The 18252-nt window shown below is 33.3% G+C and overlaps 1 protein-coding gene across 4 annotated transcripts in view; it reads right to left on the bottom strand.

Moving 5' to 3' along the window:
• The window catches only part of Csmd3 (CUB and Sushi multiple domains 3), a 926836-nt gene that overhangs the window by 525567 nt on the left and 383017 nt on the right, over positions 1-18252 (bottom strand). For all 4 annotated transcript variants that reach the window (XM_042673149.1, XM_042673151.1, XM_042673150.1 and 1 more), the window contains one exon: positions 14558-14645. In XM_042673149.1, coding sequence (XP_042529083.1) covers positions 14558-14645 — 88 coding nt within the window. The remainder of the gene's footprint in view (positions 1-14557; positions 14646-18252) is intronic.

Below are 18252 nucleotides of genomic sequence, written 5' to 3'. Positions count from 1 at the left end.
AAAAAGTACAAGTCAAAATAACTATGTGAGGAAGTGCTTACATTCTTAGCTAGATTTAATCATTTTGCAATATACATATACTTTAAAGCATCAGGACACACATGAAAATACTTAGAGTTTTATCTGTCAAGAAAAACCCAAGGATTTTACTACAACTAGCTTACAAGTGGAAAAATATAGTTACTATTTACTGAGAAGGGGAATAAAGACAAAGAATTGCCATTTCATGAGCTTAGTTGTTTTGCCACATTTCATATTCATTCCTTCAAGTAAATTCTGCTGCATTTCAAAATTCATAATTCAATATTTCTCACTTTTACTTAGCACTTTTAAGACCCTAACCACTATTGTTTTTCATTTGCTATAATATTCTATTCTTCTATGTATGTTTTCACTCTTGATTCCAGGCAATCCATCTTTAAGTCACATCCAGTTAAAAAAAACAAAAAACAAAAAAAAGCTCCAATTAAGAAACTCCTCTGTATACTATCTTGACAATAAAATTAAAAAAGAAACTCCTTTACTTGAAATCTTCCTTACAGTTATATTGCTTACTCATCTAAAATAGCCTAATAAATTCAAATGTATTCATATGTCTGAGATTAGACAAAATATTCTTGGTTCAGGATATTTTCTTAAAGCTATTTAAATCTTATCATCGAGGAGCACCTCACCTGACATATATGTTATTTTCCAGCAACAGCAAGAAAAATAATGTGACTAGAGAAGTATGAATGAAGGAGAGATGCCTCACAATAGCTCAAGCAACCAGGCTTCGGCTTCCTTCCATACTGACTACAACTCTGTAGGATTTTGACCTGTTTTAAAGAAAACTGGGCAGTAGGTATAGATAGGACTATGTATCACATCAATAATATTTTGTTATGCTATGTTTTAAAATGATCCTAATGATTTCAGAGTGAGGAATATAGTTTGAAGATGCAAAACTAGGAGCTGGTAGTGCAAGTTAGTAAGCTATTGCAGTAATCTCCAATTTCATAGAGGTGACATTATGGTCATTTGAACTAGGAAGTAGTTAAACACAAATGATGATAAGACAGAAGACAGTGAAAGAGTGGGAAAGGAAGGAAGGAAGGAATAGAAAAGAAGGAAGGAAGGAAGGAAAGAAAGAAAGAGAGAAAGAAAGAAAAAGAAAGAAAGGAAAGAAAGAAAGAAAGAAAGGAAAGAAGGAAAGGAGAAAGATAAAAGAAAATAAATAAAGGAAAGAAAGAAAAAACAAGCAAGCAAGCAAGCAAGAAAGGAAAGAAAGAAGAAAAGAGGGGAGAGAGAGGGAGGGCAAGTGAGAGAAAGAAAGAAGAAAGAAGCAAGGAAGGAAGGAAGGGAGGAGAGAAGGAGGAAGGAAAGGAAGAAGACCTAGTAATAGGGCCTGGTTTTGCCATTTTCATTAACTTAATAAATTGAAAATCTCTAGAGGTCACTGCTTTTGTCCCAGATGAGTGTGGTATTGTAGTTTTAATGAGACTTTTCATTTAAAAAGGAATTAATGGTACCATGTTTAAGTGATAGGAGTTTTAGCTTGTTTCTTTGGGATACAGCAAATTAATTTATATTATCTAGAGACAGACATTTTCATAATAACAGATACAAAACTGCTCTGCTGCTATGCCAAAGACACCTTGTCATAGTCTCTGAAACTCCTGCAGGCTGCCAATTCAGAATCAATGATGATTTCCCTTTAGGAAAACACTAGGTGTATTATTTTACATTCAGATTGAAGAAGAGTTCTGGCTAACACTTAATATCATTGAGTCAGAGCAGGCTTCTAAATCTTAATTCTGCCCTCTATCAAAGTGACGAACAATCTCTATATGCCATAGCTAGTCCACATGCAATAATGTGAGCAAAAATCAATCATTATGGGCACAATATCTAACACATATCAGAGACTCAATTATTTCCCTCAATCAATGTATGAAAAAATCAAACTCTGACTCTCAGGGCTCCTGATTTTTAAACTCATTTGTGTTTCTCAATTTTGTTGTATTTATCTTGACTTTAAAATTTCATTGTCATATTTGTTTTCCAAAGTCTTGTGGAAGAAAGTTTATTTTGTATTGGAGCTTGCTTGAAATTTTAATCTTTCAGATTCCAGTCTTCTGAGTAGTGAAGGTGACAAATGTACATGTCAGGTTTTAAAATTATATTTCTAATCGCGCATTTTTTGTTGTGGAAATCATTGCCTCCATTATTAAAGGAAAACTTTGTTTTTGGCATCTTCAAACATCTCCAGCCAGGATCATGACTATAGTTTAGCAAATCATAAATATGAATAAACATACACACTAATATATCCATATATATTATTGTATAAATAACATAGAATACAAATGACATTAGAATATAGAAAATCAATAGAATAAGTAAACCTCAGTAGACTGAGATTCAGTGGATTTTTGGACAGAAATGCATTGTGTTCTATGAACATTCTAAGATTTATGTTTCATTAAAAACGTATATATATGAATATATATAATATATTGTTACAGTGAAATAACAAAGAAAGTCAAGCTATGCCCACTGTAATTTCTCCATCATTGCTGAAGAGATGTCTTTTCTGTCCAGCTAAATTAAGCCTATTTTGTTAGAATACTTAGTCTGATAGAACATTTCAAAACAAATGATTGAACATATTAATTTAAAAGATCAGAGCATCAAGAATATGATATGTAATGATGTTATTTGGAAACAAATGTTGACCCTTTTCCATGTTTAAGTGACATTGTCTTTTAAAAAATGATGCTTATTATCACAAAAGCATCCTATTATAATTGAAGTTGTCAGTGGAAAAGAATAAGAGATTTTCCAAGATATATAAATGTTCACCTATCTTGACCCAAGATACTGAACATATAATTTTAGTTGAAACCAAATAACAACATGTGATCAAATACTAAAAGACAGATGAGAAATAAAGGAGCAAGTAATCTAGAGCAGAAGACAAAAGAATGTTTTTAATCGTTTAATTTTTTCATTCAACTATTTTTTTACTTAAAATTCCACATAATTTTTTATTATATGGAGAAAGTAATAATAAAAATGCATTTCAATTTATCACTAAACAAATAGGAAGTATCCAGGCAAATACATGATATATAAATTAAACTACATGTAGAATATTTCTTTATTGAAAAGACAAAATCTAAACTTGCAGAAATGAACTACAATAAAAATTATCTCAATGATCTACTTAATATTTTTGAAAATTAAATAATTCATTAATTAATTTAAGCTAGCAATTTAAAAATGGAGTAATCACACTTTTGAAGTTCTAAGCTTATGCTTTTACCAAAATGAAATTATAAATGAATAAATTTTATATTTTATGTGCTTTAAATTTATTTATGAGCTTTATAATTACTGTAGACATTTGAATAGTGTGACATTTTCAAACCATTTTCTTTACTTTATTGCCTTACACCAGTGATAAGAGAAGGTAGGATTATTTTCCTGAGTAATGTCTTAGCTTGACTCATGTTGTATGATTAAATAAATAATACTGTATATGGATCTTTATACTCCTGAACATGTCCATGTGTAGGAGAGCTTTTTAGTTCTAGGAAAACATGTATGTTGTATTGTAATCAATTTTACCCCTTCATCAGACACCTGTACCTTTTACTCAAAGAAATAATGTCCCTGACAGATTTCCTTGTTCTCTTTTTGTAGTTTTGAATGGCCTTATTTTGACAGTATGAAATCTTCCTTTTTCTCCTGCCTGGCACACCTCCTTCTGCTAGTCCTCACTACTCAGAATCTATTTGTCTTTTCTCCCTTTCGTGAACTGATGATCAACTTTTGCTGAGTTCTTCTCATATGTACTTGCAATGTCCCACAGATAACCATCTCTATCTTTTTGCATTCTCACTTCTTTTCCTGTGTAATGTCTTAGCTTGTCTTATGTTGTATGATTAAATAAATAATACTGTATATAGATCTTTATACTCCTGAACATGTCCATGTGTGTGAATGCTTTTTAGTTCTAGTTTCCACATAGAAGTAAAAATATATGGTATTTGGTTTAATGTGTTTGGTTTGCCTTGCCCGATAAGATGTTCTCAATTTCATTCACCTTTTTTTTTTTTTTTTTTTTTTCAAAAACCATTTTAGTTTTCTTTATCATTTAAGTTCTTAACATGCTGTTGAAAATCTAAATCCAGGAGTAAGATTCTTTGCTAATATAAATTCACCTTTCTTCCTCCAAAGCAATGAGCTCTTCTTATAGATGGCCATTTTCCACCTGGACTCTATGCTTGCCTCTTTCTCATTACTTGTGTTTTCCATTATTCTTTCACACTTAAATAGTCTGTCTTTTGTTTGAAGCTATTAGAAAGATGAAAACTTTAAGCCAATTACTCATAAGTTGAAGAAATTTCATATTAATAAACTTCTTTTCAAAATACCCTGTGTCCTTTATAAACTGAAGCTTTCTGAAGATTAGTCTCTCTTGAGGATCCCACAGACTGTTTGGTTGACTAGGTTATAAAAACTACGCACAATGATAAACATCATTTGTTAGTGTCATATGCACATACCTATTGAGCCTTTGTAATACTTCCCTAAGACTATCCATACAGAATTTATGTAACTGTAATCCCTCTGTATATCACCTTTACACTAAGAATAAAAATAAACAAACAAACAAATAAATAAATAAAAAGAAACACTCTGAATGGATGGTAACATGCAAATATGTAACAGGTAACCAGAAGCTGCGCTTACTGAAAAAAACAGTGGCTCCTTACATGGACCTGCAGATGTCTAAAAGGAAAAGTATTAGAAGCTTGCAATCCCTGGCTTTGTTCTATGTCTGTGTCCTTTACTCTGAGCCATTCTCTCTCCTGTAGTTGCTTCTCTCCCATCTTGGATTCCAGTAAGGAAAAAGACAGATGGTTAAAACTGCTATGATTGAAGACAAAGCATCAATGCTCTGTTAGGCACATTGTAATGATGCCCCACACGACCAATTCTGAGTTCATGAACAAGTGGAACATTATGATCACTATCTCTGATCCCCAAAACACACCTATGCCTGAGGCTAATAATTGTACATACCTCTTCCTCTCCTTCTTTTAATTTATCTTTCTCTCTGTAACCTAAAACCTATGTCTGAACAAGAAGATTGGCTGAAATATATCTTTTCTTTCTTTCTAGTGCTCATGTCCATATACCTTTTTTTTTTTTTTTTGTCGGTGATGGGGCTTGAACTCTGGGCCTGAGCACTGTCCCTCAGCTCTTCAGCGAAAGGGTACCGCTCTACCACTATAGCTACAATGCCAATTCCGGTTTTCTGGTGGTTTATTGAAAATAAGAGTTTCACGGACTTTCCTGCCTGGGCTGGTTTTGAACTGTGATCCTCAGATCTCAGCCTGCTGAGTAGCTAGGATTACAGGCGTGAGCCACAGGCGCCTGGTTGTTTTTATTTTTTTCTGTCCTTTCTCATTACTTTTATTTCTTTTGGTGTATTGAAGTTTGTGTGTAGATCTGACATATACTTAGGGGCCTTGGGCTTAAGACTCCATCTCAATAAACAGTGAGAGACATCCCTAATGTTAGTTTCACAAGAAATATAGTTTAGAGGACTGAAGTCTAGGACTGAAGTCTACAGTGAGGACTGGGGAATAAGAGTACTAGACTCTATCTAAAAATAACTAAACCTAAAAGGACTAGAGTTGTGGTTCAAGTAGTTGACTGCCTGCCCAACAAATGTTCAAACTCCAATATCACCAAAAGAAAATAAAGAAACAAATCACAGTCTACTAAATATTTCTAAATATATGCATTATAAACTTTACACTATATAATATCATCATGTTTTACTTTTGTGGACTCAAATCATTATTACATTTGCCTTTACTTTTTAAAATATTTTCTCTGTTGCATTACAATAATAACTTCCATTTTACCCTTTAGAAATTTGGAAACATTAAAAAAAGTAGAAAAAAAGTAGAAAAAGTGCTTAGCTTATCGGAGAGTGCAGTTTATTCATGTCATTAATGTTATTTTCATTTTAGGTTGCTTGTCTAACATGAGTATTTCTGTCTTATATCCTACCAGCAAAGACAACATAGCTGGAGTGCCTTTCGAAAAACCATTTCCCCTATTTCCTCTATATATTTATACAACTAGATTTATTTTTATGCAATCTAGTTTTTACATGGCATTATTTCCCTGAATATTTAGACTATCAAGCTACAATAAAACATTTATTCTTTTTTTCTCTTTTTATTCAGCACTAATAATATGTATAATAAGGATTTGTCTCATGGTGGCCAAAAAATCTTTTTCCAGATGGACTTGGAAAAATAAGTTACTTTTCTTGGGCTTAAAACATAACACTAGAGAAAGTGATAGACATGGTTTATTCAAGTTCAACACAAAAAGCTTTAAAAAGAATACTTTCTTTTGACTTGGGGATAAAAAATAAAATAGTATTTTCTCTTACTGTAGAGAAGATGTACCTAATATAGATATGGGATAAATAGATAAGTAAATTTCATGTAAGTGGTATGAGTACTGATAAAATAATAAGACAAGTGAATACCTCAACAAAGATGGAAAAATATCTACTTGAAGAATGGGCATGATCCTGAGAGATTGGCACAATCATATTCTGGGAAGGCACACAATGTGCTACTTTCTGTGATGACAAATGCTTAAAGTATTTTTCTGGAATTTTTAAGATTTAAGAAATAGTGAAATTTTACTTCTTTTTTTTAAAAAAATTCATCAGGCACAACTGAAATGTATTTTTTTAAATGTCTGTAAAACCCAGTCTTACCATTCTGTAATATAACATGATAGGGTTCAAATCAATACCAGCTAGGTTTGTACTGTCATTAAAAAGGACTTAAATGCTAGAAGGTTAATATAAAAGCCACATGAACAAGAAGAAAGGGCAACAAATTACAAGACTGAAAACCTGACTTGATTATTACTATGTGGAGGAATATAAGTTTACTTTTTAGTAAAGTAGAAAGATCGATACATAGTGTTGAATAACAAAAATATGATTGGACTTTTCAGCTAAATTACAATATATGACTATTTAAGATAATTTGTATTATATCATTGCTCAAATTAGTGAGGGATGTGGGATACAAGATTTGGGCTGGAGGCAGTTGAGTAATAGTTGCTAGTAGGAATTTTTTTCCTGCAAGTGATATATAATAGATATAAAATAGCTCTAGAATAAAAGGCTATGGAAGTTGGGATTAAACAGATGGAAACTAAGATACGGGAAATAAGAATTGAAGATCCCAAGCCAATGAGATTGAAAAAGTTGAAAGATTAATAATTGAAGAAGATTGATAAGCAGGGTAGTAAGATGCTGGAAAAGAAACTATTTTTATCAGAATTCATTGGAGAAAATCAGAAAAATCAGAAAATCTGGGATTTATTGAATTCTACTTTGTCTTGGGTATACTAACAGACAATCTTCAGGTAGATAGTTTAGTCTTTAATGACAATTAATCAATTCAACGCTATCCATTCCATTTTAACAGAGGGGTGGACAAGTAACAACACTTCCGTGGTAATTACCACAGAATTGTATATGGTAATGGTAAATGTAACACCAAATTAGGCACATCAGAAAGGTTTACTTGGCAAGTGGAGATAGAGAGAACCCCTATAAAATTTTTTGCATTAGTGAATACACAGGAATATTTGCAAAGCCCATGGTTTAAGGAACTATGTGGAGAAGAGTCCACATTTGACATTTGAAGAATTTGCAAGTTTATGGTTTTCCTTAAAGTAGATAGTATAATTATATAGTGACTAGATAAAGTAATCTATTACCTGTTAGGAGATATAACGTTGCTTTAATGATCTGAATGGCAACCCAAAATTAGGAGTTAGAAATACTCTTCATTCTCAAGGGTAAACAAATCCCTAAAGTATTTTTGTTTACTGTATCTTAACAAAAATGCCTCCCTTTCTCAATATCTTCTGCTTTAGATAAGGCCTTCTGAATGGAGGGAAAGTCTGTGTAAGCTATGGAGTTTCCACAAGCTGGATTTCCACAGACACTTGGATGCAATTTAAGAGACATTTAAAATTTTGATTTAGTTCTTGGTGCAGGGAAGGGCTGCCAGCTTTTGTATCTCTTTGGCAGCATTTCTGTCCTTGCAAGCCAGTCATGTTCCATAGGCATTTCAAATTAGAGAGAAACACTTTTAAGACTTCAAAACACAGCTGTTGGGACTCTCACCTTGAAGACTTAAGCACAAACGTAAGCACAATATAGCAAGCAAAATGCAGGGGTTTGTAAAGGATTTTCTTATAGATTTCCTCTGTGATTATGACAGTATTGATTATGTGCATACCAGAATGTTTCTGTTTTGTATTCAGCTGCTTGGTAGTCATTAAGTTTATGATGAGTTCAAGGTCATCTACAAGGTCACATGATCAGAGAAATTGATGGGGGAAATGCTGTAGATGCACTTTTGCTGTTAAAATCAATTCAATTCATTAGACTTATCTAACTTTCTTTGTCAGGCATATAGACATATGAAGGATCTTCTGTTTGATTTCCCATATATTAACACTTGAAAACTTTCTCAAAGACTAAGGAAAGTATTCTATGTGTTAAGTATGGCGTACAACAGAAGAGGAGTTAAGAACCTGATTGCAGCAATTGAGAAAATAAGAAAAACTATATGCCTGAAATATCTAAGTGAGTTCAAGAAAAATGTGTAGGATAACACAGACATTAAATGGAGTAGGATTTCCCAGGAGGAATAAAAAAACAAGAAGTGAAAAACATCAGAGGAAATCAGATATTCTTGAGACAAACTATAAGGGGAGACACTCACCATAGAAACTATTGATAGGAATTAAGTCTGCGATTATGGGAGCTCTTTGGAGCACTGAAAAGAACACAGCTGTGTAGGAGGACCCAGAAGTTGGTGTTGGTGTTTAAATGAGATAAACGTATTATTGTGGATGTGAATGAACTTGGAGGTAGCATGGCCAACTTGTGAGAAGATGAAGAACCTATAGAGAGTAAAACTGATACCACAAATTTCTGAAAATGTTCAACATTTGAAAATATATATATATACAATTTTCAGAATATATATATATATATATATATATACATATATAGATGAAGTCTTTATTCATAGGGATTATTGCCATACTTGTAGAAACATGAAGCAGGTGTATGACTGAAGTTGTCATCAAGAAGCTAGGAAATGACTTGAGAGTACACTATCAGTAGAGTGTATCTCTGCATGAAATGTTTGGCTGTTGGTAGACTTTTGATTTCTTGTTCTTAACTTTTACAAATATTTTTTTTTGTATTTTGAGACTGAAATCTATAGTCAGATATTTTCTTGTCTTTATTACTATCTTACAAAGGGGTTTCAACTCAACAGGCTAGTGTTATGGACACACTGCAAACTCACAATATCACCCCCCTAATATTTTCTTATAATATTTTCCTATAATCAGCTTTTCCTTTCTTGCTCTTCACAGTATCTTTCACAGGGCAGATTGAATTACACCTTGCCAGTTTCATACTTTTGTTGTGGGGAATGGCATGGACAGAGGGACTAGACAATCTTAACATGGGTTTCTTAGAAATTCTTATGGGGCTGGGCGCCAGTGACTCACTCCTGTAATCCTAGCTACTCAGGAGACCGAGATCTGAGGATCACGGTTCAAAGCCAACCCGGGCAGGAAAGTCCGTGAGACTTTTATCTCTCATAAACCACTAGAAAACCATAAACCACTGAAAAACCGAAAGTGGCGCTGTGGCTCAAGCGGTGGAGCGCTCGCCTTGAGCTGCAGAGCTGAGGGGTAGCGCCCAAGCCCAGAGTTCAAGCCCCACGACCTACCAAAAAGAAAAAAAAAAAAAACCAAAAAACCAAAAAACAAAAACTTATGGTTACTAGAGATGGAGGAGTTGATGCATGGGGTCTCACCACCGAATTCCCCTTTGACGTTCAAAGGCCAGGGAAAGCTAATTGTTTTGGGGGATATTAATGTCCAAATGAGAAAATGTCTTGGGAATTGAAGACCCATTGAAAAATACATCATAATGTTATGTATCTTTTGCGGATTTGTTTTATTTCTTCATCATTGATGTGATTCTCAGAGAGTTGTGAATAACTGATGTAAATGAGGATATTTCAACAGTAAATAAAAAATTCTTTGAGTTCTTTTCTCCTCTGAACCATGAGAATTATGACTTCCACTTCTGCTACAGAAGCAGTAACATCTGTATTGCTGATACCTACCCTGAAAGACAATGTAACCCATTTACACCTCTGCTTGAAGTTATCTTTACTATAGATCTATTTCAAATCTGTCTGCCTGAAATAATTACTGTGCACAAAACTTTACCACCCAATCCTATTTTTTTTCCTTTATATTTGGAATGGTCAGTACTGCTGGATAGAAACCATCTAATTAAGCAGATTCATGATCATTATCTCAAATTAATCAACAAGAAAGCATTTATATATAAAGTTTGCTCTCTCACTCTTGGTAACAACTATTTCCCCCCCCCCTTTTTTTTCAGTTTCAACCCTCTTTTCCCATCTATTCCATTTTTGTTCCCTGATAGTTTCTCCTTGATATTTTTTCTTGAAACAGGATTTCCAAATTAAAAATATTAAGTGTGAACTCTTATATCTTCATCAAGAAATTTGCCAGCCTTTCAAGCTGTAATTTCCACTCATTTATAAAAATGTATTTTTCCTCCTCTTGTTCTTCTAATACTATTAATTCTCTTTGATAAAATGATGTTCCTTTATTATGGCCTCTATGTCCTATATTATCTATCTACTCCTGTCTATAGGACAATTTTGTAGTATCCAGCAAGCATGTTTCTTTCTTTTGTATCTCTAAAAAAAGAATCTATACTCTGCTCAATATAATGAAAAATGCTCAAAATGTTACCCATCTGGTATGTCGTTCCTCACCTTCACCTTGTCTTGGTTTGATTCTGAGCTCTATCATTCCAAAGGAACCATATATTAACAGCCCTCGTATTGTCAAATTCAAGAGACTACTTCCTGTCTCATCATCCACTTTTCAATGCTGGTCAATACTTACCATCTCACTTTTAAGGGAATTCCTTCTTTTTCTTCCTATATGACTTCCTATATCACGCAGGGGATGACCATTAGGAAGGACAGGTTGTGGGGTTGACATTAAACTTTCTCTTATCTTTCTATTTTATCTGATGTAGTTTACTCATTTAACTTTCAGATTCCTTATATTGTCGGTAGGATCATTTCTCTTTTGGTAGTAGTGGTTTGAGCTCAAGGCTTTTTGCTCATTAGGTAGGTGCTCTACTCTTTGAGTCATGCACCTAGCCCTCTTTCTCTCAGCGGGATGGTTCCCTAATGCTTTTGGACTTGAATGATCCTCTGCTAACTTTATAGGTATATTTAGAAATCAAGGTTATCTGGAAATTCTAATTTCGAAAGAACTCAATTCTACAGTAAATATGCATTTATGTAAATATGCATTTATGTAAATATATTATCCCATTTCAGACCATCCAGCCCTTGAATAATCATACTTTTTCTGTTGATTTTATCAGTGTCTAGAACAAACTATCATCAAATAATGAAGATTTTTGTTACCAAAAGACATGTTGATTCAGTCTAACACTGCAGACGCCAGAGTCTTAGTCTCTAACATCTTGTACTTCTACTGTACTAACCTAAAACTTTTTTTCTATCCATTACTCTAAATAGAAAGCAAATCTACTGAAAATATGTTTCAGTTAAGATACTCTCTTACAACTCTGGACACCTTGCCATCAAAATTAGGTAAGTGACCTAAGTGAGTGGAACTTTGATGAACGCAACAACCTGCCCAGCCAAGAGGGAAATGGTTTTTGCATATGTGGTGGTTAATGTTGCCAAATATAAGAAATGAACTTTAAAACTCTTCCAGCCTCTGTGTGTGTATGTATGTGTGTGTGTGTGTGTGTGTGTGTGTGTGTGTGTGTGTGTGTGTGTGTGTGAATAGCTGTGGGACAAAATCCCCTGAGTCTTAAACATTTGTTTTCAATTTAAAAAATATAGCCGGCTCCAGTGGCTCATGCCTGTAATCCTAGCTACTCAGGAGGCTGAATGTGAGGATCATGGTTCAAAGCCAGCCTGGGCAGGAAAGTCCGTGAAACTCTGCTCTCCAATAAATCACTAGAAAAGAAAACAACTGGAAGTGGCCCTGTGGCTCAAGCAGTAGAGTGCTCGCCTTGAGTTGAAGAGCATTTGGACAGCGCCCAAGCCCAGAATTCAAGCCCCACAACCAATAAAAACAACAACAACAACAAAAATAGATCTAGAACAAAGACTATCTCTGGTGTAGTCCAGATTATGTTGAATAGCTGCCAATTTTATTTCTCTACAAAAGGGATGTGGCTTCCCCATCTCTCCTCAGTTCATTCTGTGTTATTTTTCCCACTCATTTGTACCCTGAAATGAGCATCACTGCTTTTTACTTCTTTGGAATAGCTCATGGTCTTCTTCAGAACATGAGTGTTACTTCCCCTCAGGTTAGACATAAAATCTTCCTAGTATATGAGACACAAAAATCTTCCTAGTATTAGCATAGTGGTGACCTTTTAAGCCTGGATTACTGCCCATCCTCAGATTTCTTTAGTTTCACTTATAGAAACTTAAGTTTTTATTTTTTAAATTGTGAATTAATATTTATTTTCTAAACTTGAAATTGCAGGTGCATTCATTGTACTGCAAATTACTATAGTTCACTTCATTTCTATTAATTTATAATTTCCTCATTATGAGTTTCAATAAACAATTTATATAGTTGTTAAGTAATCAATTAAAATAATTATTAATAATGCATATGTCATTATAACATTTGCATATATATGTTCTTCACATGCACTATAGTTATTACTGATATATCAACTACGCATTCTTCTCATACCAATATGATAAACATTATTGTATTCATATATAGATCTGAGCAAACAATCTTAATAAGATGAAATAATTTGTGTCAAATGTAATATATTGATAAACTGTGAAGTATACCATAAAATATCCATAGGAAAGTGTGGAGTATTGGAGACCTATAGACATTTGTTCAAATTTCAGTCCTATCAATTTAAGTTAGGCAAATGGATGATTAACTGATAAGGAACATTGGATTATCAAAAGAGGAGTGCATATAAAAAGATCTACTCAGTAAAATTCTTATCAGTTTGTGGTCTATAAAGTATAAATATTTAATATCCATAGTAAAAGATTTATTTGATTTTTTTTTGCGACAGGGTTTTGCTACATAGCCCAGGTTGGCCTTAAATCCTTCTGCCTCAGCCTCTTCTAAGAATATTCTTTAGAAAATATTCCTAGGAATATTCTTTAGAAAATCATCTATATATTATACAAGTAAGTGATTTATACTTCATACCTCTTTATAAAAGGAGAAGACTGAATATGTGCTATGTATAACCAAAAACATTATCATCAGTAAGCAAATTATATAATATGTGAATAATACACATGCAGAAATACATGTTTGTGATTTTTAACTAAATAACAATTTAACGTTTTGATTAGAATTTTGTGTTGTTTAAAGCCTGGAACATGCCCAGAAACTGGTGGTTCACTCCCACAATCCTAGCTACTCAGAAGGCTGAGATTTAAGGATTGTGATTTGAGATCAGCTAAGGCAGGAAAGTCCATGAAATGCTTATCTGCAATTAACCACCAGAAAACCCGAACTGGAACTGTAGCTCAAAGACCTTAGCTAGCCTTGAGAAAACAAAAACAAAAACAAAAACTCAAGGATATACCTAGACTTGAGTTTGAAATATCATTGACCATGTAAGGAAAATGTTTTTTTTTATTGTGAAAATACCATGCAGAGGGGTTACAATTACATGAGCAAAGTAATGAATATATTTCTTATCAAGCATTGTTGCCTCCTCCTTTGTTTCCCCTTCCCACATCTTACAAATATGTTAGAAACAATAGCATGAAAAAAAAAAACATTTGAGTCCTTATCTTGGGGTTTATTCCGCCTAACATCAACTTATCTGACTGTTTCTGCTTGTCTCAGACATATACTAGTTATTGTAAATAAGGGAAACCATGGAAATGTTTTATCATTACAGTACATCTGTAACCCTTGAAATAGAGCTTCAAATACTTTAGTAGTGAATTGCTAATGTCAAACACTAGTAATTCAACATTTTAAAGAAGTGTTTTTAGGTAGATTAGGCAAATTAAAAGCTTTCATAGTGTACTATGTACATTCTCTTATTTGTTGATAAATTTAGTGAATGAATTCTAATGATATGATGAAATAAAATTAAATTTCACATTTAGGTATATAATACTAATAGAATACATTTAGAATGCTTATAGACTAGTTGATAGTCTTCACACATCACCTCATAAGAAACTCCTCATTGTGAGTGGTGAATTTGACTTACATATTCCATATTCCAGGAAGAGACCCTCAGACTGACAGGACAGAGTAAGTTACACACAACTGACTAGCTCATACAATAATACAATAATACAGTAATTTAAAATATTACCTAAAATCTGATCCAATTCTCTTTCCGTTTTCAGGTTCTCCTGGATCTGGGCACAAATTGGAGGCTGTTTTAATACCCCCTTCATTTACTGTAATGACACAGGAGAAAAAACACAAGAGACAACATATATAGTTAGAAATATGGAATTATTTTAATTTAAATTTTTACATTAAACATATCATTGTATTTTTCTATTATAATCACTATTTTTTTCTTTTTTTGCCGGTTGTGGGGCCTAAACTCTGGGCCTGGGCTCTGGGATCTGTCCCTCAACTCTTCAGCTCAAGTCTAGCAGTCTACCACTTGAGCCACAGCACCACTCCCTGCTTTTTCTGCTTATGTGGTACTGAGGAATCGAACCCAGTGCCTCATGCATGCAAGGCAAGCACTCTACCACTGAGCCACCTTCCCAGCCCCTAATCACTATTATTTAAATATGGAAAGATAATCTATTTTTATGGAACAAAAATAACAATCAAACATTTTTTTTTTTGGTCCAGTCGTGGGGCTTGAACTCGGCCTGGGCGCTGCCCTTCAGCTCTTCAGCTCAAGGCTAGAGCTCTACCACTTGAGCCACAGCACCACTTCCGGCTTTTTTCTTTTTGCTTATGTGGTGCTGAGGAATCGAACCCAGGGCCTCAGGCATAGCAAGGCAAGCGCTCTACCACTGAGCCACCTTCCCAGCCCCCAATCAAACATTTTTGTTATTTATTGACCTATCCAAATTTACCTGTAATGCTCATATTCATGCTGAAGTATTTTATTTAGAAGATAAATGTATTAAACAAATAATGCTTTTAAAATTATACTCAAATTGTAAAACATATTTTGTCATATCAGTGCCAGATTTTCCATAATAATTTGAAGGACAGAGATAGATACGACAATATGTTTAGGTCCCTATTATTTTTAAATTTGCAACAGGAAAATAACAAGAAAAAATAATATTGCAAATGCTTCTGTATTTCATAAGCAACAAAGCAAATTTGTCACACATGATTAAAGTCAACCAATGGTGAAAGTTGCAATGCACACCACTGGAATACCATACAAAGCTGAGAAAAAAATAATGGCTTTGCTCTCAAGCATTCAAGTACTCTCTCCCATGATCTTTTATTTAGTCAATTCACACATTTTCAGTTTCTTTCTATCATTTGGTTGTTTATTGATTGTTTAATGTTTACCAGTAACTATGATCACATTGGATAATTTAATCTTTAAGATTTTGCTTTTCTTCAATGTGAATAGTATTACCTATTTATTTATATTTTGTGACTGAGTCTCCTATATATATTCCAGCAGGTTTTGAACCCTCAAACTTTACTTCTGAACTATTTTAATCATGTTTATTAATTTTAGTCTTTTAGTGAACTGGAAAATAACTGATTATTTTCTTATTTACTACATTTACTACTTGTGTTAAGAAAATAATGGATAGATTCCAGGGAAATAAACCATAACCATGGTTCTTATCCCTCAATGTGGATTAGAAACACTTGTAAAGCTTTTTTTTTTTTTTGAATGTTTATGTCTAGATTGACTTCTGAACAGGATAGTGCAGCTAATTTAGAGAAGTAGGCGGGCATAAGTTGCTGAATTTCTTAAATAAATCTCAATGTCTTTCTAATAAAAATTATACATTGAGAACAACCAGACTACTGGAACCTTAACATAAAATTATCTCTTTCTGAGCATCATAGGATAACAGCTAGTGATCAGAGGATGCTCAGGCATTTACCCAAAGAGCTCCATATTTCGTATTTTCCTCAGTGCTGAAAACAAATGCCCATGCTAGGATCCTCTAATATGTGTGTGTGTGTGTGTGTGTGTGTGTGTGTGTGTGTGTCCTTATTTGGTGCAAATTCTTTCTTAGCCTCGTAGATCAGCATTCAAAGTTGACTTTGTCATCTTCTGTATGAAATTTAACCTAACCACTTGGATAGTTTGACTCCATTAGCTACTATGCATACTAGAGGAGAAGTAAAATCCCCCCAAACATGGTTAGTTACTATTGCTTAGATTTTCAGTGAGTATGGCTGCTCTTCCTGTTCACTAAGATGCAACCATTACTCAAATCCAACTCCCCACTTACTTTGCTGCAATCTCCTGGTCACATATGTTCATGCATGCCTTTGGTTCTCCTCTCAATTGCAATTTCTTTTCATTCATCTATTAAAACCATATCTAATACTGTAATACTCACTTCAAATACTCACTTCCTAGAAATCATTCATTTTAGCATGTTATTCTCATTCATCTTTTAGCATAACTAGTAGTATTTTATTTGGATAATTTTAAGTTTGATTTGAAATTGTTATGTCATATTAAAATGAACAGTTTCACATTATTTTAATAATCTGTACAAAGAGATTATATCCTTGACAAAGAGGAAAGGAAAACTCATAATTATTTTATTATAACCACCAAGTCTGGAGATAGGTTAGCAACTTCTTAATAAATATGTTCTAGTTCTTTGATTGACAATACCTTCTGATACACTGTTTTCAATAAAGTGAGAACTTTCTATGGAAGGTATTCTTTTTCTGATCTGACAGACTTCTAATAATGTTGTAGAATATATTCTTAAAACGTGCTTTTATAAACATTGGTTGAGGATGAGAAAGAGTTTTTATGACCTAGAATTAACTATTAAAGCATAATATACATCGTCTATTTTAAACCATTTATATAAGTAGTTTATGAATATATTACTAAAGGATAAAAGCAAGAAAAATCTACATAGTGTTTTTCTTACATTTTTTCCTCTAAAGGTTCAAATATTTTGCATGAATTAGAATGATGGTTAATATTTACATGGTACTATGTGTGAGGAATAATTGTACATATTTTATGGCTCATTTGACTCTCACACAATTTTTAAGTGTAGTTACTATTATCATACACCTTTTCTAGGTGAGAAAACTGACTCTTGGAGGTGTTAGGGAAATTCTCAAAGGAAACTTGGTGCTGACACCAGTTACACATACTTAAAATCCTAGCTATGAGAAGGGCTGAGGTCTGGAGGATTAAAGTTTGAAACCAGCCCAGGAAGACAAGTCCACAATATTCCAACTCGAAAATAACCATTAGCAAAAGGCTAGGCTAGAAATGTGGTTCACATGCAAAGTGGGAGGCTGCAAAGGAGGCCGCAATTAAAACATCTACGAATATGGCAGATCGCTAATGAATGACAGTTTATGTTTAATACTCATCTAAATCTTGAGTTCTACTACTACTACATCAGAAATTCTATTATTGTATTATAACATTTCAAATATTGTTGCAAATGTATTTCCTTAAAATTTAGGGCACATTTATAATTTTTATGACTTATATTTATGTCTTCTCAGATTCTATTATATTAAATATTAAATATATTAAACATATTACATATTCATAATCAAGTTGCTTGTTATTTATATATGTTTGGATATTGTTCTTAGTCAAACTTAGTATGTCCTTAAGTACAGGTGGACTTAATGTTTGATATTATATAGGCTAGAAATAAAATAAGTGAAAACATTAATTCTCTTTTCTCTGATTTATAGACATTTCAGAATTGCTCATAGTGAAGAGCTGCAAAGATATTCAAATGTGGTTCCTCTCATTCAGTCAAGCCTTTTCCACCATAGCATATCCTAGAGTTAGAGTCTCTTCCTTCCATCACTGCAAGAATTTGAATCCTCTTAAAGTTT

This window comes from Dipodomys spectabilis, unplaced genomic scaffold (assembly GCF_019054845.1).
Source record: "Dipodomys spectabilis isolate Male_0828 unplaced genomic scaffold, ASM1905484v1 ptg000783l, whole genome shotgun sequence".
In the NCBI taxonomy this organism is placed as follows: Eukaryota; Metazoa; Chordata; class Mammalia; order Rodentia; family Heteromyidae; genus Dipodomys; species Dipodomys spectabilis.
This window is presented reverse-complemented; position numbering and strand designations above follow the sequence as displayed.